Source organism: Ailuropoda melanoleuca, chromosome 3 (assembly GCF_002007445.2).
Source record: "Ailuropoda melanoleuca isolate Jingjing chromosome 3, ASM200744v2, whole genome shotgun sequence".
Classification (NCBI taxonomy): Eukaryota; Metazoa; Chordata; class Mammalia; order Carnivora; family Ursidae; genus Ailuropoda; species Ailuropoda melanoleuca.
The window spans coordinates 36858587-36880982 of record NC_048220.1 but is presented as its reverse complement, the minus strand read 5'-3'; the positions used below and the strand labels follow the sequence as shown (position 1 = coordinate 36880982).

The following is a 22396-nucleotide window of genomic DNA, read 5'->3' as shown; positions in this document are numbered from 1 at the left end:
ACCCGAGCATTCCTTGCCCAGTGGCACTGCTACCACTGACCATTTTCTACTTGGACAAAGTCCTCTCCCCTGCCTTTTGGGTGTCATCCGTTCTGTGACATCTCAGGCTCCTTTGCAGGTTCTCCTCTGCTCTCTTTCCAGGAAATCCTGGCACTCCTCAGAAGAAGGAATCTGAGCTAGGATTTCCCTACTACTCTTTCAGAGGTCCAGCTATGAGCCAGGGCCTATCTGTAAGGGAATTAAAATTGCCCACAGTGACTCCCCATCCATTCCTCAATCCTCAGCAATTGTGAAAGATTCTGAGCAACCCAGGGTTCAGTGAGCAAAGGTATCTTTAGAAACACTCAGGAGAAGCCATGAAACTTCAATCCCAAAACCGGAATTATTATCACTGTAATAAGATACAAGATTAAGCATATCTTACTTTCCACAAGTTATTTTCTTAAAAGGTGTATATAAATAAAATATACCTAATAAAATAATTTTCAGGAGTTAGATGCTGCATCATTCTTGATATTTTTCTTGGGGTGTGTTTGTGTAGTGCCAACTTACATTTTTATTAAGAGGGCTTTCTTAAGGCATTAACAGTATTTCTTTCTTCATCTTTTTTCTTCACTGCCTATATCATTTAGACTGTAAAAGGATAATCAACAGACAGCATTTATGAAGCTGTCCTCACATCCATTATATACGTGAATACTGCCAAATCCAGGTAGAAAGGACAACCACTCCTTTCTTCTCCAAGAGTTTTTCCTGAAACTAGCTTCCTGGAGTCCATACTAGCTAGAGAACAGAAGAGTTGAATCATCTTCTTACCTCCCCAACTGAGTTCCTAGCACAGTAGTATGTACACAGTATGCCAGTAAACATGGACTGAGTTGAAATGATAGTATAATTTCTATAAGCAGCACATATGTAAGCTTTATAGGACGGCAAACACATCACCATTATTTTTAAGAAAACAAAATAAGGGAGTAACACACAGTGAAGGGCAAAGATATTTATCTTGCCCTGAAGGAGATTTCATTTTTACCTGAGTGGCCTTTCTGTAGTTAAACTCAAAGATAATCTCCTTTGTTTGTGGGGGAGGCGTAGGGTCAGGGAGATTACTGAATTCTCTCAAAACCACTAAGCTCTTTTAATTTTCGAGGAAGATGCCTGCAGCACACAAACTAAAGATTCCCCACTTGGTAGGCAGGCGTTTGTTAACTTATGTTACTAGGCGAAAACAAACATCAATAAGAGAATAAATGAACTAAAATTCTTTTAGGCACACCTCTATGTTGGATGGTAGCCTTGGATGTTGACATCTTTACTTAAGTAGGTAAACAGGAATAACCAACAATTAAAATACACCAACCAAAAGAACGCTAAAGTTTGAATTGAGCTTTAATTTAAAACCACTGGACATGAAAACTAGTTAATCTTTTCAGGACTCACTTATAAAGAGTTCTAATAACTACATTTAGGTATAAAGAAAGAAATTTCAAAATGTCTGAAACACCCACGGCAGCTACCTTAGGGCGCGCAGCAGGTCACTCAAGTGTAAGCTGAGGAGAGGCAGCATAGGGGGGAGTGCATGTGTATGAAGAAGAGGGTCAGACTTTTCACTCTGCTTCTTACTACTTCACTTCCCTGGGGAGGCTAACTGTTCTGAGGTATTCCCACCATCTGTAAAATGGGAGCTATGACCTGTGTCACAGGGTGCGGGGGAAACAAAGTCTGTGCGTGCACTCTCTGAAGGGTGAAGGTTCCACAGTGTTAACAATGACCACTTCTAATGCACATGCACTTCTAGCGCATCTCCCATTCTGTGGGCAAAGTTCTGTGCATTAAAGAATTCAATCATATTTGCAGCCTGGAGCCTACTCTCTTCTCTAGCACAGCGAACACAGTGAAGTCTAAATCTATTTGGGTTACAACTGGCCTTATTTTATAAGAACTTCATATCACAATGTAAATTGTTAACATGGATCACTAATGCTTCCTGTGTATTTTGAAAGACCTAAACATAATTTAAAAAGTCATCACCAGATATGATTTTTACTTCAATAAAAGCCAAAACAAGGAAATAAATTATAGATAATAAACTGTGTATGCTACTGGAACTCAAACCTATCTCATAATTTTAAAATATATGTATTTTATATATATATATAAAATACCTATCATACACACACACACAGACGCATAAATCTTGTGTGTGTGTGTGTGTGTGTGTGTGTGTGTGTGTGTGTGTACAAAAGATTACTTAAAAGTTAAGAGCGCAGTCTTAGAGGCAAACTACGAGGGTTCGCAGCCAGGCTTCATTGCCTGGCTAGCTGCTAAGTTACCTCACCTCTTAGAATATCTGCTTTCTCACTTGTAAAATGGGACTAAAACTCCACAAGGACAGTGCAAGGCTTAAGTGAGAGCAACTATATAATGCACCCACTGGACCAGCCACGGAGGAAGTGAATTATTACTGCTCTTTCCAGTAAGACCAGCAAACAGAAGTACACTGCTGAACTAGAGTGAGCTGAGGGAACTCAGTACTGGCCAGCCACCCCCGCCCCGCACTCCACGACTCTGCTCAACCCCCTCTGCTCAACCCCGTTGGTGACTAAACATCTCTAATGCCACTGTGATATTTAGACAGGCAGGTGCTCGCACTCTTGAATTCTAAACTGCCGGGACCATAAATCCTAGTGCTTTATTTTCACCCTTTGAAAGCACTTTCATATACAACATCTCATTTGATCTTCTCTAATTCTGGAAATAGGAAAGGTATTATTTCCAATTCACGGATGAGGACAAACTCAAAGAGGTTAAAGTACTTGACTCAATCTATTGCAGAGTTGAGAAGACAGTACTGGGGAAAGGCCAGCTGGTGTGAGCCAATGCTAAAATTTAGTCTACCACAAGCAGCTCCTGGACAGCAGGTTAAATACCTTTCAACTAAACACACATAAAAATTCCCTATACAAGAGCTGAAAGGGGAAAGAAGGAATCAGATAGATGTGTCCATAAGGAACTCTTGAATTTGAACTGCAATTTCATTAGGCCTTTAATTTTAACTGAAACAGGAAAGAAAGTCGAAGTTTTATATCAGAATAATTTTGGTTTTCAAAGTATTTTCCACATTTTCTCACCTTTAAGTTGGGCTATTTGACTCTTGAGAGGTCAAAAAAATTCTCATGGGAATTCATTTGTTCTTAATTTTTTTCATTAGTCCTACATTAAGCAATAGTAAATATCTTGAAAAAGACTAGAATATTCAGGTTTTTTTTAATGTTCAAAGTTCTAAGAGAAAGAAACGGTTAATGAATCCAATCACCATTTAATAAGTGGAGAAGTGAACATGCTACCAATTTTTTAAAAGGGCAGTCTAAAGGCCCACTGGCAGTTAGTCTGATTAAACTTGAATTACAAAATGAACAATTAGGAAAACATTGTTACAAATCAGGGGTTAACAAAATATTAAGGCCTGGGTCTTCTGTGGTCCATCTCCCTCTGTCAGAGTCTAACTACCCTGTAACAAAAAAGCTTCATTAAGTTTTGTAATTCGCTGGTTGTAAAGATTGATTCTAGTGATGCTGCCACCACTGCCACCAGCACTGGTCCCTTCTCTTCTCCATCCCACCCATTCCTGATCCAGTCTCCTCAAAAAGTCCCACTAGTGGCTTCTATGCTCCAGCAGGGCAGAACAGGTCAATATCCTGAGTGAGTATTATCCAAAAGTAGTTCTGTGGTATCTGAACTGAACTGGGCCAGGGAGTCCACCCCAGCCTCAGTTGCAGCATAGCAGAGGACCCCTCTTTGCCCAGAATCCAGGGTGAGACCCAGTGATGTTTCACTTCCCAGACTTACAGGAGAGACCCCAAAATAACTACTGGGCTGCCAGGCAGAAAATTAAAGCCACAAAGGTTAGCTAAGAGTGCTGACTTCAGGGGGCACCTGGGTGGCTCAGTTGTTAAGTGTCTGCCTTCGGCTCAGGGCGTGATCCCCGCATTCTGGGATCGAGCCCCACTTTGGGCTCCTTCGCTAGAAGCCTGCTTCTTCCTCTCCCGCTCCCCCTGCTTGTGTTCCCTCTCTCACTGGCTGTCTCTCTCTGTCAAATAANAAAAAAAAAAAAAAAATTTAAAAAAAAAAAAAAAAAAAAAGAGTGCTGACTTCACCATTTCCTCCATGACACATAATCCTGGAGGAAAGGTGGTGATGGATGTCAGGTCTTCACAGTGTCCAAACCCCAAATTCTTAGACATCATCCTAAAGACCCAAGATTTTATCCCATTTTCATAGGTAAGAGTTGTAGAAGAGCGAGCTGGAATGGTGAAATTATAAAATTTCCAAGGATATTTTAATGGTGCAAAGAACATAGAACATTGTATTTAAAAAGATTTGACTCATGTGCCTAACTAAGCATATGGAAAAAATTGAACATTTAAAATATATCCCTTAAGCAGAAACTTTTTACAAAATTTAAGTGTTATTATCAATGTTTTTAATGTGGGCAATCTCCCTTAGGACACTTTTAAAAATCAATCCTAGATTAGGTATTTTAAAAAATCAATAATTGATTGCATATATTTTTCTAGGTCTTTAGGCTAAATTCTGTGACAGAGCTAAAAACAATCCGGCTTCAGCCAATTTTAAAATGTAGCTCCTGTGCTCTGTATTCCCATGGTAATATACTGGGGCAGGAGTAACTCAATAGCATGAGGACAGAAAATCAGCCTAGGAGTAGAAGTATGGTACACTCAAAGTGTAGAGAAGACTGATCACAAAGGCAAACCCTATCAATGCCCAATAAATGATTTATAAAGATTTAGTTTTAATAAAGAACTGAGAAATACATGAAAATGTGTGAGTGCAATGGCATTATAGGAACCTTGCTATAGGAAAGAATTCAGTATAGGTGGCTTACTAATGTCCCAGAACAACTTGTCAGCACGAGTGAAAAGGCAAGACCTACATGTGTGTTGGGGAGGGGTAGGTAGGGGATGTGTGTGTGTGTTGCACGCAGGGGAAATATGAAACAGAGACAAAACTCAGAAAAAATAATTTCATCTTGGCTCAGCGTATAGCCATGGCTCAGTGTATGGCCAACCATACTGTCTACTCATATAAGAATTTTCTACTAATTTGGGGCACCTGGGTGGCACAGCGGTTAAGCGTCTGCCTTCGGCTCAGGGCGTGATCCCGGGGTTGTGGGATCGAGCCCCACATCAGGCTCCTCTGCTGGGAGCCTGCTTCTTCCTCTCCCGGGAGCCTGCTTCTTCCTCTCCCACTCCCCCTGCTTGTGTTCCCTCTCTCGCTGGCTGTCTCTCATCTCTGTCAAATAAATAAATAAAATCTTTAAAAAAAAAAAAAGAAAAATTTCTACTAATTTGTTTTTAGTAATTAAAATCTGCAACATTCAGTATTTTGGGGAACCTTCGACAAGAATAAAGCATTATATTACACAATGTAATTCTCAGCACATTTCTTTACCAAGTTGCTGTATAAGAGATAAGCTCACTTCAGACACTAGTGGTTTTATATCTTATCACCAAAACTTGGCCCAGGAAGTAAGAGGGAGAAGAGAAAGCAAGAAGTTCTTGAGCATAAACCTTTTCTCTTTGGTGCCAAAACTGCCTTTATGGATCTAAGCCCCAAGAGGGAAGGTTTTGTTCTCATGCATCTTTGGCACTATTTAAAACTCCTAGCAAATCCTCCTGCAGCAGAGGAAATGTTCCACCATGCACTTATAAAACTGAAGGATGATTTCAGTTTGCATTGTGCAAATGACAGCCTTACCTGACTTATGAGTGGTAACAACAACTATTACTAGCTATCACCATCAGTCACAAGAAGCTAGAAAAATGGTGCTAATGCAACTGAGACTCAAAAGAGCTTGCTCTATTTCTCATCACAGCCGTGTCTGTGAATAAATCAGGTGCCTACAGCATGTAGTAAATGCTCCCAAATATGTGAATAACATCCCAACATTCAGAACTAAGTGTATCGATTGTGATGGAAGCAGGAAGGGTCAAGCACTCCTCAACTATCAGGAATCTAAGACAAACAGTAAATAATGTTGGTTACGCTCAGCAATGACTTAGAAGCAGCTTCAGTTCTGTTTGAAGAATAGCAATGGGCAAGAGTTTTCTGTGGATATGCTTCAAGTTGGTACAATCACAATGCTTAAGGTCAGTTAAAAAGTCCTACTCCAAATCTACTTGAGGGGTGCCTGGGTGGCACAGCGGTTAAGCGCCTGCCTTCGGCTCAGGGCGTGATCCCGGCGTTATGGGATCGAGCCCCACATCAGGCTCCTCCACTGTGAGCCTGCTTCTTCCTCTCCCACTCCCCCTGCTTGTGTTCCCTCTCTCGCTGGCTGTCTCTATCTCTGTCGAATAAATAAATAAAATCTTTAAAAAAAAAAAGAGGTTCCTCTCCCAAATCTACTTGAAAGTCAGATTTTTCTAGAACTTGAGCCCCAAGTTATTAGGTTAAAAAAAGTCATAGTGAAATTCATACTTACTAGGAATTGCCAACTCTATCCAAATTATGTGAAAAGAACCCCGCCCATTACAATTAAATTTGAATTTTCACAATCAGGAAACAATACAACTAAGTGTCATGAAACAACACATTTTAAAGTTTTAGGTAAAAAGAAAAGTATATATACATATGGGCATTTATGGAAAGAACTTTATAAACACAGGAAAAAATCCAAAGAGGGCTTTGTTTATTAGAGGTTATCCGTGGGGATATCCATTCCTTTTACAGTTAAAGCTGAAGAAAGATCATTTTTAACAGTATGGTTGCCAAAAATAAATCTATTATTTTTTAAAAAGATTTTATTTATTTATTTGATAGCGAGAGAAAGCACAAGCAGGGGAAGCAGCAGGGGGAGAGGGAAAAGCAGGCCCCCCACCAAGCAGGGAGCCAGATATGGGGCTGGATCCCAGGATCCTGTGATCATGACCTGAGCCGAAGGCAGCTGCTTAATCGACGAGCCACCCAGATACCCTCCCAAAATTAGATTTAAAGTTATTTTCAAAATTCCTCTCTAACAGAATCTGTTAAACACAAACATGCTAACTACTCAGTCCTAATTTCTCTCCACTTTGCAAAATACTGTTCTCCCAGTATAGTTATAGGCTTTAAAAAAGTAAATATGTTCTCATAATTTAATGTCAGTTAACAAATATAATTACTTTTTTCTGAGCTTTCATTAATTCTTTGTATTTCTCCTTGGAGCTGATATCCACTTTTAAAATTGTAAGAGTTTTAAGTTCAAAAAACTAATTGTTGTTTCAGTAATTACAACTAAATATATCTGCAAGAGGTAATTTTCAAATTAAATTAGTGGAAAGCTGCTAGAACTTTAAGGGAACCAAGAGATTATATAAGTCAACCTCTTCTTTTCAAAGATGAGAAAACCAAACACAGGAGACCAGCCTTATGTCCTCACAAAGTGAGGAGATCCCTGATCTATGTACTACCAATGATTTGCTTTATCCCATATCAGATAGTTCTGAAGGCTGTGTTTTCCATTATTCTAGTAAATAATTCAAAATAATGAAGAAAAATAAATTGCTCTCAAGATGATATATAATCTATACATACTACCTTTGCTAAACTAATGGCAACTAGGAAGATAACTTTGAGTCTCTTAACCTCTTCCTCATGTGTACAAAGTATTAATTAGTGAGTCTTCATAGTTACTTGCAGTAATATTATTGACAGTTAATGTTTACTGAATAGTTTTCTGGGTCAAGAATCATTCTTCATTATCTCATCTTATCACTCCACTCACAGCATTTTTGAGGTAGAACATTTTAAGTTCAGAGAAGTGACTTCCCCAGAGTCCAACAGTATTAAGTGGCTAACAGGTCAGACTCTTAGGACGCAAGTTCCTAATCACTACACTGTGCCGTCTCTGAAATATAAATGTGCAGTTCCAAAACCACATTCAGGATGAAAGTAGATGGAGTTTGTTTTACAGGAGAATACCTCCCAATCTGTGAACCTCTGAACCTGTGGGAGCTGTTGGCAGTGCAAAGAGCCACAGTTTCCAGACCAGTGGCTGCGGACTATCTTGCACCAGCTCTGATGTAACTCCTTTGGGCCTCCTGACCCACTTCCTAGCACACTGCTATTACCTGTCAAACTACAAAAGCTTTTTAATTTGTCCTAAGCACAAAGATCTAAGGACTGGCCAGTGGGAGCAGTAAGGAAGCTGAGAGCTCTGCATAACTCTCCGGACAGAGACAGAAATCTTGTCCCCAGCTTTGTTCCTGAGCCCCATCTACACCCTGCTCTACACCCAGATAGAGCTATCTGAATTATACTTGCAGTTCTCCATATCAGTGGAGGGCCTGCCCTCCCAACCCCCCGCCGCCTGGGTCATGAAACATCCCTGCAAGCCCCTTTCATCTATTTAACAACTCTGCATTCTTTAGGACTTGGCACGGACCTCCCATTTCCCAGAATACCCTCCCTATACCTGCCTCACTCCCAGCTGACTAAGGCCCGCACACCCCTTGTCATCAGTAGACTGTTACCTTGTTAAACTCCTTCATAGGCGTCATCCCTGCCGGGTTCCCAGCGCCTTGGTGCCTGGCTCACAGCAGTCACTCAGAGTGCTCCTGAAGGCACGGTCAGTGGCAACACCAGGGGGTATAAAAGCACTGGCAATTGGCATTCATCCTGGCATGTTTACTACTAAGCCCTTTGGTTTCTCTAGAGACAGCACCCACAGACCAGGCAAAAAGAGATTTCAAAGGACTCCATGTCTGACATGCCTGTCTTCCTATAGCTCATCAGTTCCCTGGGACCTTGCCTGAGGAGGCCAGGCAGCCAATAGAAACCTTGTGATGATGTGCCCAGGACACAGTCAAGCCCTGCACTTGCAGCGTTTGAGTATGTTTGTTCTCTGACTGGAGATGGTCTTGGATTATTCTCAAAGACAGCAACACATTGTGTGGCACCAAAATATTTTCCTGACACTGCACCTTCGAAATTTTAACACAAATGGAAAAATCTGACTCACTTTACAATAATGTACACCTTACAAACAACTCTTTGTAAACACTCTTGTCCAGTAAGACATGATCGTATATGCAGTGACAGAGGAAAAACTGAGGAGGTTTAAAAGTGGCAAATCTAATTCAAATACAGAAGAATGCTAAACCAAAGAGTTAAGGAAAATTCACAGTACTGACTTCTGCAAATAGCCACATTTATATTTAGTAGAACACCAATAATTCTTTATTGCAAAGGGAATAAAAACACATTTAAAAACATCTCACAGTGAAGATGAAATGAGTATTCCAGATAGAGGAAAACAGCACACTCAAAAAAAGAGGGGCATGCTGGGAAAACAAAAATATGAACATGGATGAACATGGATGTCTGGAGCAGGGTGTCCTGGAAGGGGGAGTGAAGAGGGGAGGCGGAACAGTGCTGGTCACCAGAGGCTTCTGAGCTACAATAAGGAGTCTGGACTTCATTCTGAGGATGAAGTTTCGTGGACAGAAGTGTCAAAGTCAGACCTGCATTGTAGAAGCCTCACTCTAGCTGCAATATAGGGAAAAGACAGAGAGATATGTCTAAAAGCAAGAGACTAGTTACGAAGGAGGCTTTGCAGGAATTGGGATGAGGTGACAGTGGCGTGACCCTGGGTTAGCAACTGTGGTGTAGAATTCCAAAGCTAAGGAGAGAACTGGGAACACTAGAACTGGAGAGCACTTGGACGCTAAGCATGAGAAAGCCAGTAGAATAAGAGCGCAGTAATTAGGGGGACAGTAGCAGGAATTACCAACAGGCATCCAAAACAACCAGATCTGAGGGAGAGGATGGGAAGGGTGGGGAGGACAGGGATTCAGTTTGGCAGCTGCAGTGCCTGCCAGAGCTGTATCTTCTAGAGAAACAATCCCAGAGACAGTTGGATGCAGGGTTCTGTCACTGAACCTAAGACATTTCAGGAACCAAAATATTAATCATAATGAGTCAGCAAAGATACAGTTAATAATCTCCTGATATATCCTTTCTCTTTAGTCAATGACTTTCTTTCAATCTTCGTACAAAACTTGAAATGTGGTTATTTAGGAGTTTACGCCCCTGGTGTAAGAAAAAGATCTGGAATAAAGAAATATATTTGGGAACTTCCAAATGCTTGAAAATTTAGTATATGATAAAAAGGGTATTTTTTTGTCAATAAACAGTGCTGGAACACCTAGTTAGTCATTTGGAAAAAAATAAAGTTAGAGCCCTCTGTCACCCCTTAAACTTCAGATGGCTCAGAGGTTAAAGTATTTTTTTTAGGGGCGCCTGGGTGGCACAGCGGTTAAGCGTCTGCCTTCGGCTCAGGGCGTGATCCCGGTGTTCTGGGATCGAGGCCCCACATCGGGCTCCTCTGCTGGGAGCCTGCTTCTTCCTCTCCCACTCCCCCTGCTTGTGTTCGCTCTCTCACTGCCTGTCTCTATCTCTGTCAAATAAATAAATAAAATCTTTTTTAAAAGTATTTTTTTTAAATACATAAAACTAGGGTACTTGGGTGGCTCAGTTGGTTAAGAATCCGACTCTTGGTTTGGGCTCAGGTTATGATCTCTGGGTTGTGTGAGACTGAGCCCTGCATCAGGCTCCGTGCTCAGTGTGGAGTCGGCTTGAGATTCTCTCTTCCTCTCCCTCCACCTCTCCCACTCGTGCTCGTGTGCACTCTCTCTCTCAAATATATATATAAATATATTTTTAAAAATACATAAAAATATTAGAAAGCACTGGTGAACTGTGATAATTCTCCAATAGGGAATAATAATAGTTATTACTTATACAGTGTTTACCATGCACCAAGCACTGTTTGAAGAACTAACAAACATGCAGTCTTCACAACAACTATGAAGTAGTATCTTCATGTCACAGTTAGGAAAACTGAAGTGCAAAGAAGATAAGTAACTACCTGGTTACCCTATGTGGTAGTGGTGAAACATTCATGCGTCTATACTCTTAAGTACTATATAGCACTGCATCTCTAGGCCATTCTATAAGACCTAACAGAAAGAATGAAAAGAAAGAACTGAAATTTGAAAAAATAATTAAAGCTTCTTTATGGAAAAATACTATAACTGAAGTTCAGAACTCACAACACAGAAGTGGAGGAAAACAATTGCAATACATGTTAGAGCTAAAATTCTAAAATACAAAGGGTGATTACAAACAAATAAGAAAAAATGAACAATTCTTTAAAAAAAATTTTTTTAAAGATTTTTATGTATTTATTTGACAGAGACAGCGAGAGAGGGAGAGAGCACAAGACGGAGAGCAGGAGGCAGAGGAAAAGGGAGAAGCAGACTCCCCACTGAGCATGGAGACCAATGCAGGGCTTGATCCCAGGACCCTGGGATCATGACCTGAGCCAAAGGCAGACAGACGCTCAACTCACTGAGCCATCCAGACGCCCCTGAAAAAATGAACAGTTCTTACCCATGTGTGAAAGGAAATATAACAAAGAAATATGAAGCTGTTAATAAATAGGACAAGTTGTACAATGATGCTAAAAAGCTAAGAAATGTAAATTAGAATAAGAAACCATCTTTTATCCACCAGACTGGCAAAAAAATGAAAGACCGATGATACGCAATGTTGGCCAAAATGTGGGGCCATAGGCGCTCTCACATACTGTGAAGTAAATATAAACTGGTACAATGTTCGACAGGCACTTCAGCTATAGAATCAAATTTTAAAAAAGAGTGTCCTTGGACTCAGCAATTCCACCTCCGAATATTTGTTTTATAGAACTAAATGCACAAAAATATGAAATTGTATATACAATGGTAGTCACTGAAGCTTAATTTAACAATCCAAAAACAATGTCTAAAAACAGGAAACTGGCTAATGTGACATTCGTAAGATGGAATATTATTCAGTCATTAAAAAAACAGCTCTATGGGGCGCCTGGGTGGCACAGCGGTTGGGCGTCTGCCTTCGGCTCAGGGCGTGATCCCGGTGTTATGGGATCGAGCCCCACATCAGGCTCCTCCACTATGAGCCTGCCTCTTCCTCTCCCACTCCCCCTGCTTGTGTTCCCTCTCTCGCTGGCTGTCTCTATCTCTGTCAAATAAACAAATAAAATCTTTAAAAAAAAAAAAAAACAGCTCTATGTTTATCAAGATAACTAACAAAATATTGTCTCCCCAAAAGCAAATTGTATAGTAGTCTACAATGTACAGTCCTTTTTGTTAAATGATAAAGATGCAAGTTTTAAAAAATAAATTGTTCCGTTGCTTTTGAAAGGACTCTCCAATAGTTTTATTAATGAAGTTTAATTCTATAAATTCTGAATCCCAGAAACATTAGGACCTTATACAACAACCTGGAGATTTCAGTGTAGCACAGTAATTGAAACATATTTTCAAAATTCTAAATAAATTCAGATTAAAACACTAAAATTTTTTCAGGAATATTAGTATCTACATTAATTTGTCACATCTTTTATAAAATCTAAATTTCGATGAAAATAATCTTATTACCCAAGCAGAATTTAAGAATACTAACAGAAATCCAGAAAATAAGTAAGAGATGTAGCCAACTCATTATCTTGAAGGAGAAAGAGAAATGTGAGATGTCTGTTTCAAAACACTTATCATCTTAGAGCATGCAGACATGAAGAATGCTTTTGCAAGTAATTAAACCCAAAACCTCACAGGCATCAAGTAACTTGATCAATGTTACAAAGTTGGAGCGTACTGCCTGACTCTTCACAGTCTCACTAGGAGAAAGGTCAGTGTAGACCAGTGGTGGTGGTGATTAATAAGTATCTTAAAGAAACTGCAGGGTATAAAATGACTCAGGCTAACAAATAAAGCAAAAAAGATTTTCCCTCACAGACAATCCACATGACATTTCTAATGAATACCCTCCAATTTTATGCAATTCTAAAGAACACTTCATTTATTCAGTATCATCAAGGCCATAGGACTACCTCTTCTAGGTAACTTAGAAGCTTACTACACTTCAAGGATCAAAATACTTTCTACAAATACCTTGAATGAAAATCTTACTTAAAATATAATAAGCCTTCCAATTTAGTTTACTGAGTAGACAAAAACACCACACTGTGTATTGATGAACCACACTTCACATTAAAAAAACAAACAATCCTGATCACACTCATTCTACATATAAGGAAACTGGTACCCAAAAAATAATGACGAAAGTTCAGTCATTTAATAAATTTATAATCTGAGAAGCTATCCAGATATGTGGAAATGAGTGTTCCTACACCAGGTGTCCCCTGACAGCAATGTCCTCTTCTCCCTTCCTCTCTCCTCTCTTGCTGTCAAGTCTCTCTCTGTCTATACTGCTGCCATCAGGGAACCTGTCTCTTCCTCATACTGCTAGTCTAATTGGCTGCTTTTGATTGCTGCATGTTGCGGACACCAAACGGAAAAGACTATAAGAATAATATCTTAAATAAGTGTCAGTGAATCCTAAGCCAATGCCCTTGAAACTCTTGTTAAGCATAAAATCAAAGAACTAAAAAGGACAGATTTTGTTACAGGCCTTTTGGCGGCTGAGAGCCTTTTTCCCTTACTTCTTAGTGCTAAACCATGTTCTAGATAAGGGAGGCTGCAGGATTTAGTTACTACCAGTAAACTTTAAAATGTTTTCTGTTATGTGGGCTCTTGATTCCTAAAATTTCATACAGTATTTGCCTAGCAAATCTTTTCTTCAATGCAAACGTGAACTTCTATTTACCCCAAGATGAATTATTATTAATAACAAATTAATAAATTTTGCATGGAAGTAGGGTTACTGGGACAAGAAGCCCAGAAGTGGTATTTTAAGTTTACATTACATTATGAGTACTTGAAAAAATGAATCACTGCATTAATGCATAACACCTTTTTGAGCATATTTATACTCAAAATATAAATATACTCAAAAAAACAAATACTCAAGGGACAAGAACCCTAAAATGGCATCTTAACCTTACATAACATTCTGAGAATTTGAAAAATGAATCATTGCATTAATGCATAACACCTTTATGTATGTATTTATGTATATATGAATATGAACATGAGTATAGATATCATATATACATAAATATACATATACACCCATTTTCACCTCCCTAGTAAGTATAGAAGAATTACATACAGATAGTAAACTCTTCAAACCTATACCAGATTATCACGCAGTACAGCAGTCTCCCCTTATCCACGAGGGACACACTGCAAGACCCCAGGTGATGCCTGAAACCACAGATAGTACTGAACCCTATATATACAATGTTTTTTCCTATACATACATACCTATGATAAAGTTTAATTTATAATTTAGAAGAGTCCACCATCTAGTAAGAGAGAACAATAACTGATAAAACAGAACAATTATTGCAATATACTTTAATAAAAGTTATGTGAACATGGTCACTCTCCCTCAAAATCTTACTGTACTGTACTCATGCTTCTTGTGATGATATAACATGATAAAATGGCTACATAATGACACGAAGTGAGGTAAATGACGTAGGCATTGTGATGCAGTGTTAAGCTACCAGTGACCTTCTGATGACAGTGTCAGGAGGAGGATCACCTGCTTTCAGAGCGTGACTGATTGCAGGTAACCAAAGCCTCAGAAAGTGAAACCATGGAAAGGCGAGGCAGGCACTACTATACAGCTATCTCTTCCATGCCACATTACGCTGTCCTACCTCACTCAAGGCACTTGGTGTGTCTTTTAGTCCAGATACTTCCAATGAATCTATCACACTGAGAATTAGGACACACCAACATCTAAGCTTTTGCTGTTTAATCCTGTCTCAGCTAGGTCCTAGACTATGTCTGACCAAAGGCGAAGAACAAATGATCTACGAGGTTGAATGTGTCATGTATTACCCTTACTCATTTATTCCACAAATATTTACCAAGGGGCTACTCTAGGCCAGGCATTTTGCTAGGTGCTGGGTCCCTATCCAGCCACAGGCACTGCCCACTCAGGTCTTACCGTCTTCTGGAGAAGGCAGCCGATTATCAGATGAAATAACAAATGTAAAATCACAACACTGAGGGTAAGGACACTGTGCTATGAAGCCAGTCTGGGAGATCAGGGAAGAAAAGCTTCCCTGAGGAATCAGTGAGCTAAGATTTGAACAATGAAGTGCTGACTTGGGACTGGGGAAAGTGTTCCCAGCAGAGGGAGCATGCCGTGCATGCCAAAGACCTATGGCAGGAGGTGGTGTGCTGAGTTTGAGGAAATGAAAGAAGGCAATCCTGCGAGAACAAGGGCAAGTGTGATCGAGATGGGCCTGGAGAAGCACACAAGGGCCTGGACAGGGCAGGGAATGGGTAGGGCATGTTAAGGATTCTCTGGTCTTTAACCAAATGGCAAGATTCTCAAAGTTTTTATACTTAATCTTATTCACTTTTCTAGAGGAACATTGTTATAATCAGATTAACATTTTAAAATGATTACTCTGGCCATATAATACAGAGAACAGATTGGAAAGCAGAAAGTAGGATACAGGGAGCAAGTCAAGAGGCTACTATATCAGTCCAAATAAGAGGTCATGCAAGCCTGGCCTAGGGATGCGGTAACAGGTCAAATCCCCAGGCTCTGATGGTGGACTAAATACAAGGAGTGGTCAAGGGTAACTCCTAGGTTCTGGTTCTGCCATTTCATAAGCAGAGAATATATTAGTAAGGCAAGGTATAGGGAAAACCCTGAATTTGGTTTTAGATATCTGAGTATGGCTACTTCACACAGACAGTTAGGTGTAGGTCAGGAGTTGAGGAGAGGTCATGGCTAGGAAAATAAATTCTGCAATCACTTGTGAATGGGCATTAATGGTGGGAATGGAGAAGACAAAATGACAGAAGCCCTAGGATCACCCTAAGGATCTTTTAATATTTACATTCAAGAGGGTGATGATGGGTCACCAAGGAAGAACTGCCAAGATTAAGAAGAAAATCAGGAGGGTTACCCAGAAGCCCAAATAACTAGTCACTGCAAATACCAGGAACTCAATTTTCTCAGTACTTGACAGTTTGAGCATGCCTCTTAATTACTTTGTAAGTAAACTCAGCTATTAAACTAATTAGTTTAAGTTATACGTTATATAAAATCAGTCAATATTATCAACCACTTATTGCTAAATACCAACTACTGCTACTATATATCAATATTAAGAAACAGTTCTTGCCTTCAAAACTTACCTTAAACTAGATGATGATTAAAATCACATCAAAGTAAATTATTGTAATCTTCAGATACAGTAATTTAAAAATAACCACTTCAGGAAAATTAATTCATGCTAACATTTAGGGGCACCTAATATTCATGGGTGACAGACACTAGTCTAGGTACTGGGCAGTGGTATAAATAGGCAGAGTTCCTCGTTTGTTAACAACTGATATTTAGTATCAGAATGCTGTTAAGTCCAGTTTGAAGATTATATGATAATATATCATCTAAATGACTATTTAGGCAACAACAAAAGGTAATGATCATGTCTATTTGTCAAGAGTAAAGTCTATACCCAGTATCTATACTCTCTCCTCACTCCATATACACTCATCATCATTATACTTCCATGTGATAAACTTAGTTAATGCACTAACTATAGCATCATGTAAGCTCCAAGGACTTCCTCCAGTCTTCAAGAGGTCCGATGGCCTCATTAATAATTCCTGAGTGTCAGAATGTACTCTCAGAAATATATGCTTGGTGGGTATTAATAACTTAAGAGTTCTTGGCACTCTATGACATCTCAATCTATTAAACCAAACTAACCAGAATGGTATTCCAAAGGACTCAATCACTAACAATACAGAACTCCCTTCCATACCTAAACATACCTAAACCATAGGATATTTTTTTTATTATCTTACACTCTAGAGCATATTTGACACTTCTTTTTTTTTTTTTTAAAGATTTTATTTATTTATTTGTCAAAGAGAGCACACACAAGCAGGGGGAGCAGCAGGCAGAAGGAGAAGCAGGCTCCTTGCTAAGTGGGGAGCAAGGAGCCTGATGCGGGACTGGATCCCAGGACCCTGGGATCATGAGGTAGATGGCTAACTGAGCCACTCAGGCATCCCCTAACATTGTATTCTTAACTAGCAGAGTTGCTGTTACTAATAATAAAGACTAAATTTTAAAACCACCATTGGCATATATTGAGTTTCTTGCTCTCCATACCCCCTTTTAAAGTCCTCTTTCAAGAAAGAAAAAAAAAATCATATCTGAACTTGCAGTTCCATATATATTCCTCTTAAGAGTGTAGGCAGAAATAGTTTGAAATTATATCTAGATTCCTTTTCCATTACTCTGGAAATGGAAAAACCACAGTGTATACCTGTCCTAAGAAAGAGTAAAGAGACCAAAGGAAAGGAACAAAAACTAGCAGACCAAATATACAAGCAGAAAGTGGAACAAGGCCAGCATACTTAACTACTAACCTGGGAGGCAAATTAATTCCTCAGGAAGTTAGGGAAGTACCACTGTATTCACTACAGGAATATGGTGTGGAAGGTTGTGGATGAGACTCAGAACACTAGTTTTTAATCTAGGAGTCTCTCTGTATTCCCATCTCTCTTAAAGCACTTAACATGATACTGCTAAACACGTTTATACTAAAAGCTACCAAGAGAAACAGAGGCCATACATTAATGATCTTTTTCTCTACCACTCAGACAATCATCTTGTACAGATTTGTAAACCTTGGATGAATGAAATAAAAAATAACAAAGGAGGAGGGTATAGCTATACTGGAACAGTCTCTCTCCAGGTGTGATGATTAAGATTCACGAGTGATGTTAATTTCACCTTCTTTATTTTCTTCCACTTATAATACAGCACAAATAAAAAAAATCTAACACTCAACATGAATTAATTATTCTCCTTGTCTAACAAAATAAGGTGATCTAAGTACAGTCTACTTGTATTACATATACAAGGCCAGGTTACGGAAAACTATGCAGTATATATACATAAAGAAACAAACATTTTGGCAATGGCACTGGGTAGAGACCTATTATGTTTACTATGACTCCTGCAGAACAAATTCCTCCTTAACAATTATCAATTAATTTAATTATTGATTTGGAAAAATAAAAGCATAGATGGTGGAAAGAAATGAACTGTGGAGTCAGACTGACCCAGCTCTGTCTTCTAGTTAGGTGATCACAGGGCTTTAGCATCACAAATGAGTTTCCGTCTCTTGAAAACAGAAATTACAATGCCTTGGAGGGCTGTAGTGATAGTGAAATGAGATACTATATATAACTGGCCTGACCTGCAGAAGGCAAGAAAGGTGACTACATGAAAGGAATCCAAACATATCTGCATACTCAATGAACATGTTTTTGCCACGGCTAAAATCCTCTTATAATCTTGCTATAAGAAGAGCACCTCATTAATCTCACTGTTTTGCAATGAACCATTTAACTCTGTTCCTGATTACTTCTTTCATGTTTAAAAATGTACTTAAATTATTTGTTAAAGACAACTTGGGTCTGTTACTAAAACTGCACATTTCCTCTACTAATCTTCTACCCATTTATATTTTTAAGTAGCTCTAACTTTTGACTTAGGATATAAAAAGAGGCAAGGACTGAGGAAAATCACCAAATCTGAGGAATATACTTGGTGTATCTGATATAAGCAAAGTATTCTCAAGGTTAAAGGTGCAATATAGTGTAGTTCTTAAGCAGCCTCTGGAGACCATTACTTTTCCATGCCACGTTTTTCTATCGCCTTCTTTACAGAGAAACACCTCTCAACCCAAGAAAATGGGTTACAAATGCAAAAGTTGTGCTTTCTAACTCAGAGCACTTCTGAATGCCCCATATTTTCCCTCAGGGGAATCCATTCACCATTAACTGCCTTGCCACCCCATTATTTCTTCTTCTGGAATGCTCACAGCCAGTGTCAAGGACTGATGAGCAGACAGCCTAGGCAAGCTGTAGCTGGTTATGTTGTTCTCATTGAAAACAAAGAACACTCCTTTCTTTCCATGTTTTGAAATCTTCAAGTCAGTAAGTCAATGATCATTTCTAAGACACGCAATATATGCTTGAGGTGCTATAGAAGACGTGAAAGAGTATCAATGAACAGGGCTATTTCCTGGTTTTTGTATCTAACAAAATGGAGTTATTATAGTGTATTGGAAATCATACATTAAGGAATGTTGGTTAACCAGTCACCCTTGCCAAAATCAGATATGAAAAGAAAACAAAAGTTGGCAACAACTATAGCTCTGATATTTTTCTTTCAGAATTACATTTAATAAGGTTAAATATAACGAAGAATGCACTAATGTTCTTACTTGATTTAAAATAGAATTTGGAGATAATTCATAACTACAAAACTTAAAAATTCACGTAAGTTACCTTATGTAACTACTTCTATTGTTTCATAAAATCACCAACTTAATTTCTTACCTGTATCTCCTCTAGTAAAGAGTCACTAAATTATATTTTTAACCTAGCAGCTTCTAAAAGGAAGTGAAAGCTGAGGGCTATATGAGGAAATAAAAGCAGCCTATGAAATGGCTTTAGTTTTAAACAAAAACTAACATTAACAAGTACAGCATATCTTGTTCTTTCATGGGGCCAGCAAATTGATAGTTAGGGTTTTTTTAAGTTACAAAAATAGGATAGAGTAATTATATCTACCAAACTCACAACAGCCTGTTCAATGGAAAATAACACTGTAATTTTTCTTCAAAAACAATAAATAGGAAGAAAAAGTTCCTAATTCTGTAATATAAGTTAAAATTCCAAACCCTTGGGCGCCACTTACAGGCATAAAACTTTAATGGATTTCAATTATTACCCTAAAGGAGAGGGACAGACATAAAATCTTTTATTTTTAATATGAGTATAACTTACATAATTTATGCTTTACAAATGTATTTTACCCATTTTTAGTTTCTATACCCAAAGATCAAAAAAACTGAAGGAAATTCTGAAATTGAAATCATAGAATTCTCTTTGAAAAAATGCAATAGGTCTTTAGACAGGAGGGAACTCCAGACCCATACTACTACTGAAACAAAAAATACTTCAAAATCTCAGTGCTATATTTTCCTCCAGAAAGTACACATGAAACTGCTATCAAAAAAGTAAAATGTAAAGTTCCTGAACTCTTTATAATCAAAGTGTTTATATCAAGAGAGGCAAATGAATTTCAACTATACAAACAAGGAGCTGGAAGGAAAAATCACTGTATTTTCAAGTTTAGGGAATCAACATTTTATTATAAATGAAGCTGGGGTGAACAAACAGCATTCTGGCTAGTGAAATTCATTTTTAAAAGATGATTATGCTGATTGGCTCATTATTTCACACACTGTGCATTACAATCCACTCCTTAAAGAGGGGGAAAAACACCTATGTTATAACATGCAAAAATTAAACATGGGTTACTCAGTTCCTGAATTCTTTCTGCCTCCACGTTAGTCCTCTTTATTTTGTGTGGAGGCAGCTCTAAACAACTTCTGTACATTTTTACACTGGTCGGTCTTCTACTATATTCATAGTTCATTAAGAGGACTAGAATGCTGACACTAAATTATTTACTGTATTCAAAAAGTTGCTCTCATGAGAACAGATAAAATTAACTTCTAAAATTTAAGGTTTAATATTTTTATCTGGAGCTCATCTGTAGTATCAACTGCCTTCAAAGAATTATTCTAGTGAGGTTTTAACCCAATCTTCACAGAAGCAGTAAAGTGTAGAGAAAATTAGCTCGTTAGACTAAGTTATATTTACAAGTGCACACAGAAAACTATCACAGCCACAAATCTCCTTTCCTCTCAAGATTGCCATGGCACAGTGTTGACCATAATTTTTAGGGTGTTTGTGTGTGTGGGGGGGTGCAAATTCCTGGTAATAAATGAACTGTGGTTTTAAATAAATAAAAAATCAAGCTCAAGAAAGTGCCAAAGCAGTTTAGATAATTAACCCAAACTAAGGAATCCTACTGTCAAATTCATCTCACAAGGGAAACAAATATAAGACACAGTCTTTAAAATACCCAGAATGAAGGTCAGGAAACACTACAGGGCAACGGTTAACAATCACAAAAACATTTCCAGCAACTCAAAATACTCATCAAGACTACGCTGTGCAAACACTAGTCAGATTTCCTAAAAACAAGGATTACGACTGTCACGCTTAAAAGAATTTCCTTTAACATAAAGATTTCCAGTTGCCAAAAAAGGGTCAGGCCAAGAACGTCTGGTCTGTTACCTTACACGTACCGTAATGCATAGGCACGTAGGACTATCTGAGACGATGCCCACCGCACTGTGGTCCCTGGAATCCCGCAGCGGGCGAGGAGCCCGCGCAGCTGCACGGAGCAGGAAGCACCGCACCCCAGCCACGGTCCCCAGCCACGCCGGGAGGCTGCGGGGAGCAGTCACCACTGCTTTGAAACTGAATGGCTGACACATCCGGTCCTGGCTCTTACACCACTCCGCCAAATGCAAACTTCAAAGGCCAAATTCAAACTCCAAACAGAAGTCACTCAAGTCTTAGTGGCGCTGTGGGCATTCTCAAGAACATGTGGAGCCCCTTGAGGGACGCAATGAGAAAACCCAAGTCCTAAAATATTCGAAGTCCCCGAGTTTGCAGCCCGCCCGCCCGCCCATCCCGCTTTGACAGGCGTTACAGTGCCCTTCCACCCCGAGCGCCCTGCGGCCGTGCTGCCTTCCGACGGGGCCAGGCCAGGCCCGGGTACCTGATGAAAGGCTCTGCCTGTCAAGGTCCGGTGTACCTCACGGCGTTCTCCAGCGCCCCGGGCCCCCGACCCGGCCTAGGGCTGGGCTCCGCACCCACCCCGCCCCTTTTTTGACCACCGCCTGCCTGCAGGATCGGGCCTCACCCCCAGCGATCCCGGGACTCTCATCTGGGGGCGCCGCCTCTGGGCTATTGCCCGCCCCCCAGCCCAGCCCCGAGGGCAGCTCCAGGGTCCCGGGCCGGGTCACCTCGGAGAGTCCCGATTCCGGGAGCCTCACAAAGCCAGCCCGGGGCCCCACACCTTATCTCAACGGGTCCCTGCAGCGCGGCTTGCACGCCTGTCACATGTCCGCAAACAATAACAAACTCTCCAGCACGTCCCCGCCCCGGGTCCCCGTTCCGTCCCCCAGGCCAGGTCCGGGCCGCCGCCCGACGCCGGAGGGGTCAAAGGGGGTGCCCGAGGGCTCGGAACCCGGCTAGCGGCGCGCAGCCAGGCTGCGCGGAGCCCCGGGACTCAGTTCGCGGTGCCCTCGGTTCATTCATTGCCCTCGCCCGCCCGCCCCCCAAGTCCTCGCCGCGTCCCCGGCCGCGCTGCTCACCCGGCGGGGGCCGCTGCAGGAGGCGGCTCGGCGGCGGGCGTCCGCTTCTCCCCAGGCTCGGCCCCCGCGGGGCTCGGGGCG

The 22396-nt window shown here is 40.1% G+C and overlaps 2 protein-coding genes across 2 annotated transcripts in view; one reads left to right on the top strand and one right to left on the bottom strand.

Annotated features, from left to right (window-relative positions):
• Positions 1–22396, top strand: part of ANKRD55 (ankyrin repeat domain 55) — a 697933-nt gene that overhangs the window by 53290 nt on the left and 622247 nt on the right. The gene's annotated exons all lie outside the window — the stretch shown is intronic.
• Positions 1–22396, bottom strand: part of MAP3K1 (mitogen-activated protein kinase kinase kinase 1) — an 88300-nt gene that overhangs the window by 50751 nt on the left and 15153 nt on the right. Inside the window, exon 3 of the mRNA XM_034655631.1 lies at positions 22316–22392. Coding sequence (XP_034511522.1) covers positions 22316–22392 — 77 coding nt within the window. The remainder of the gene's footprint in view (positions 1–22315; positions 22393–22396) is intronic.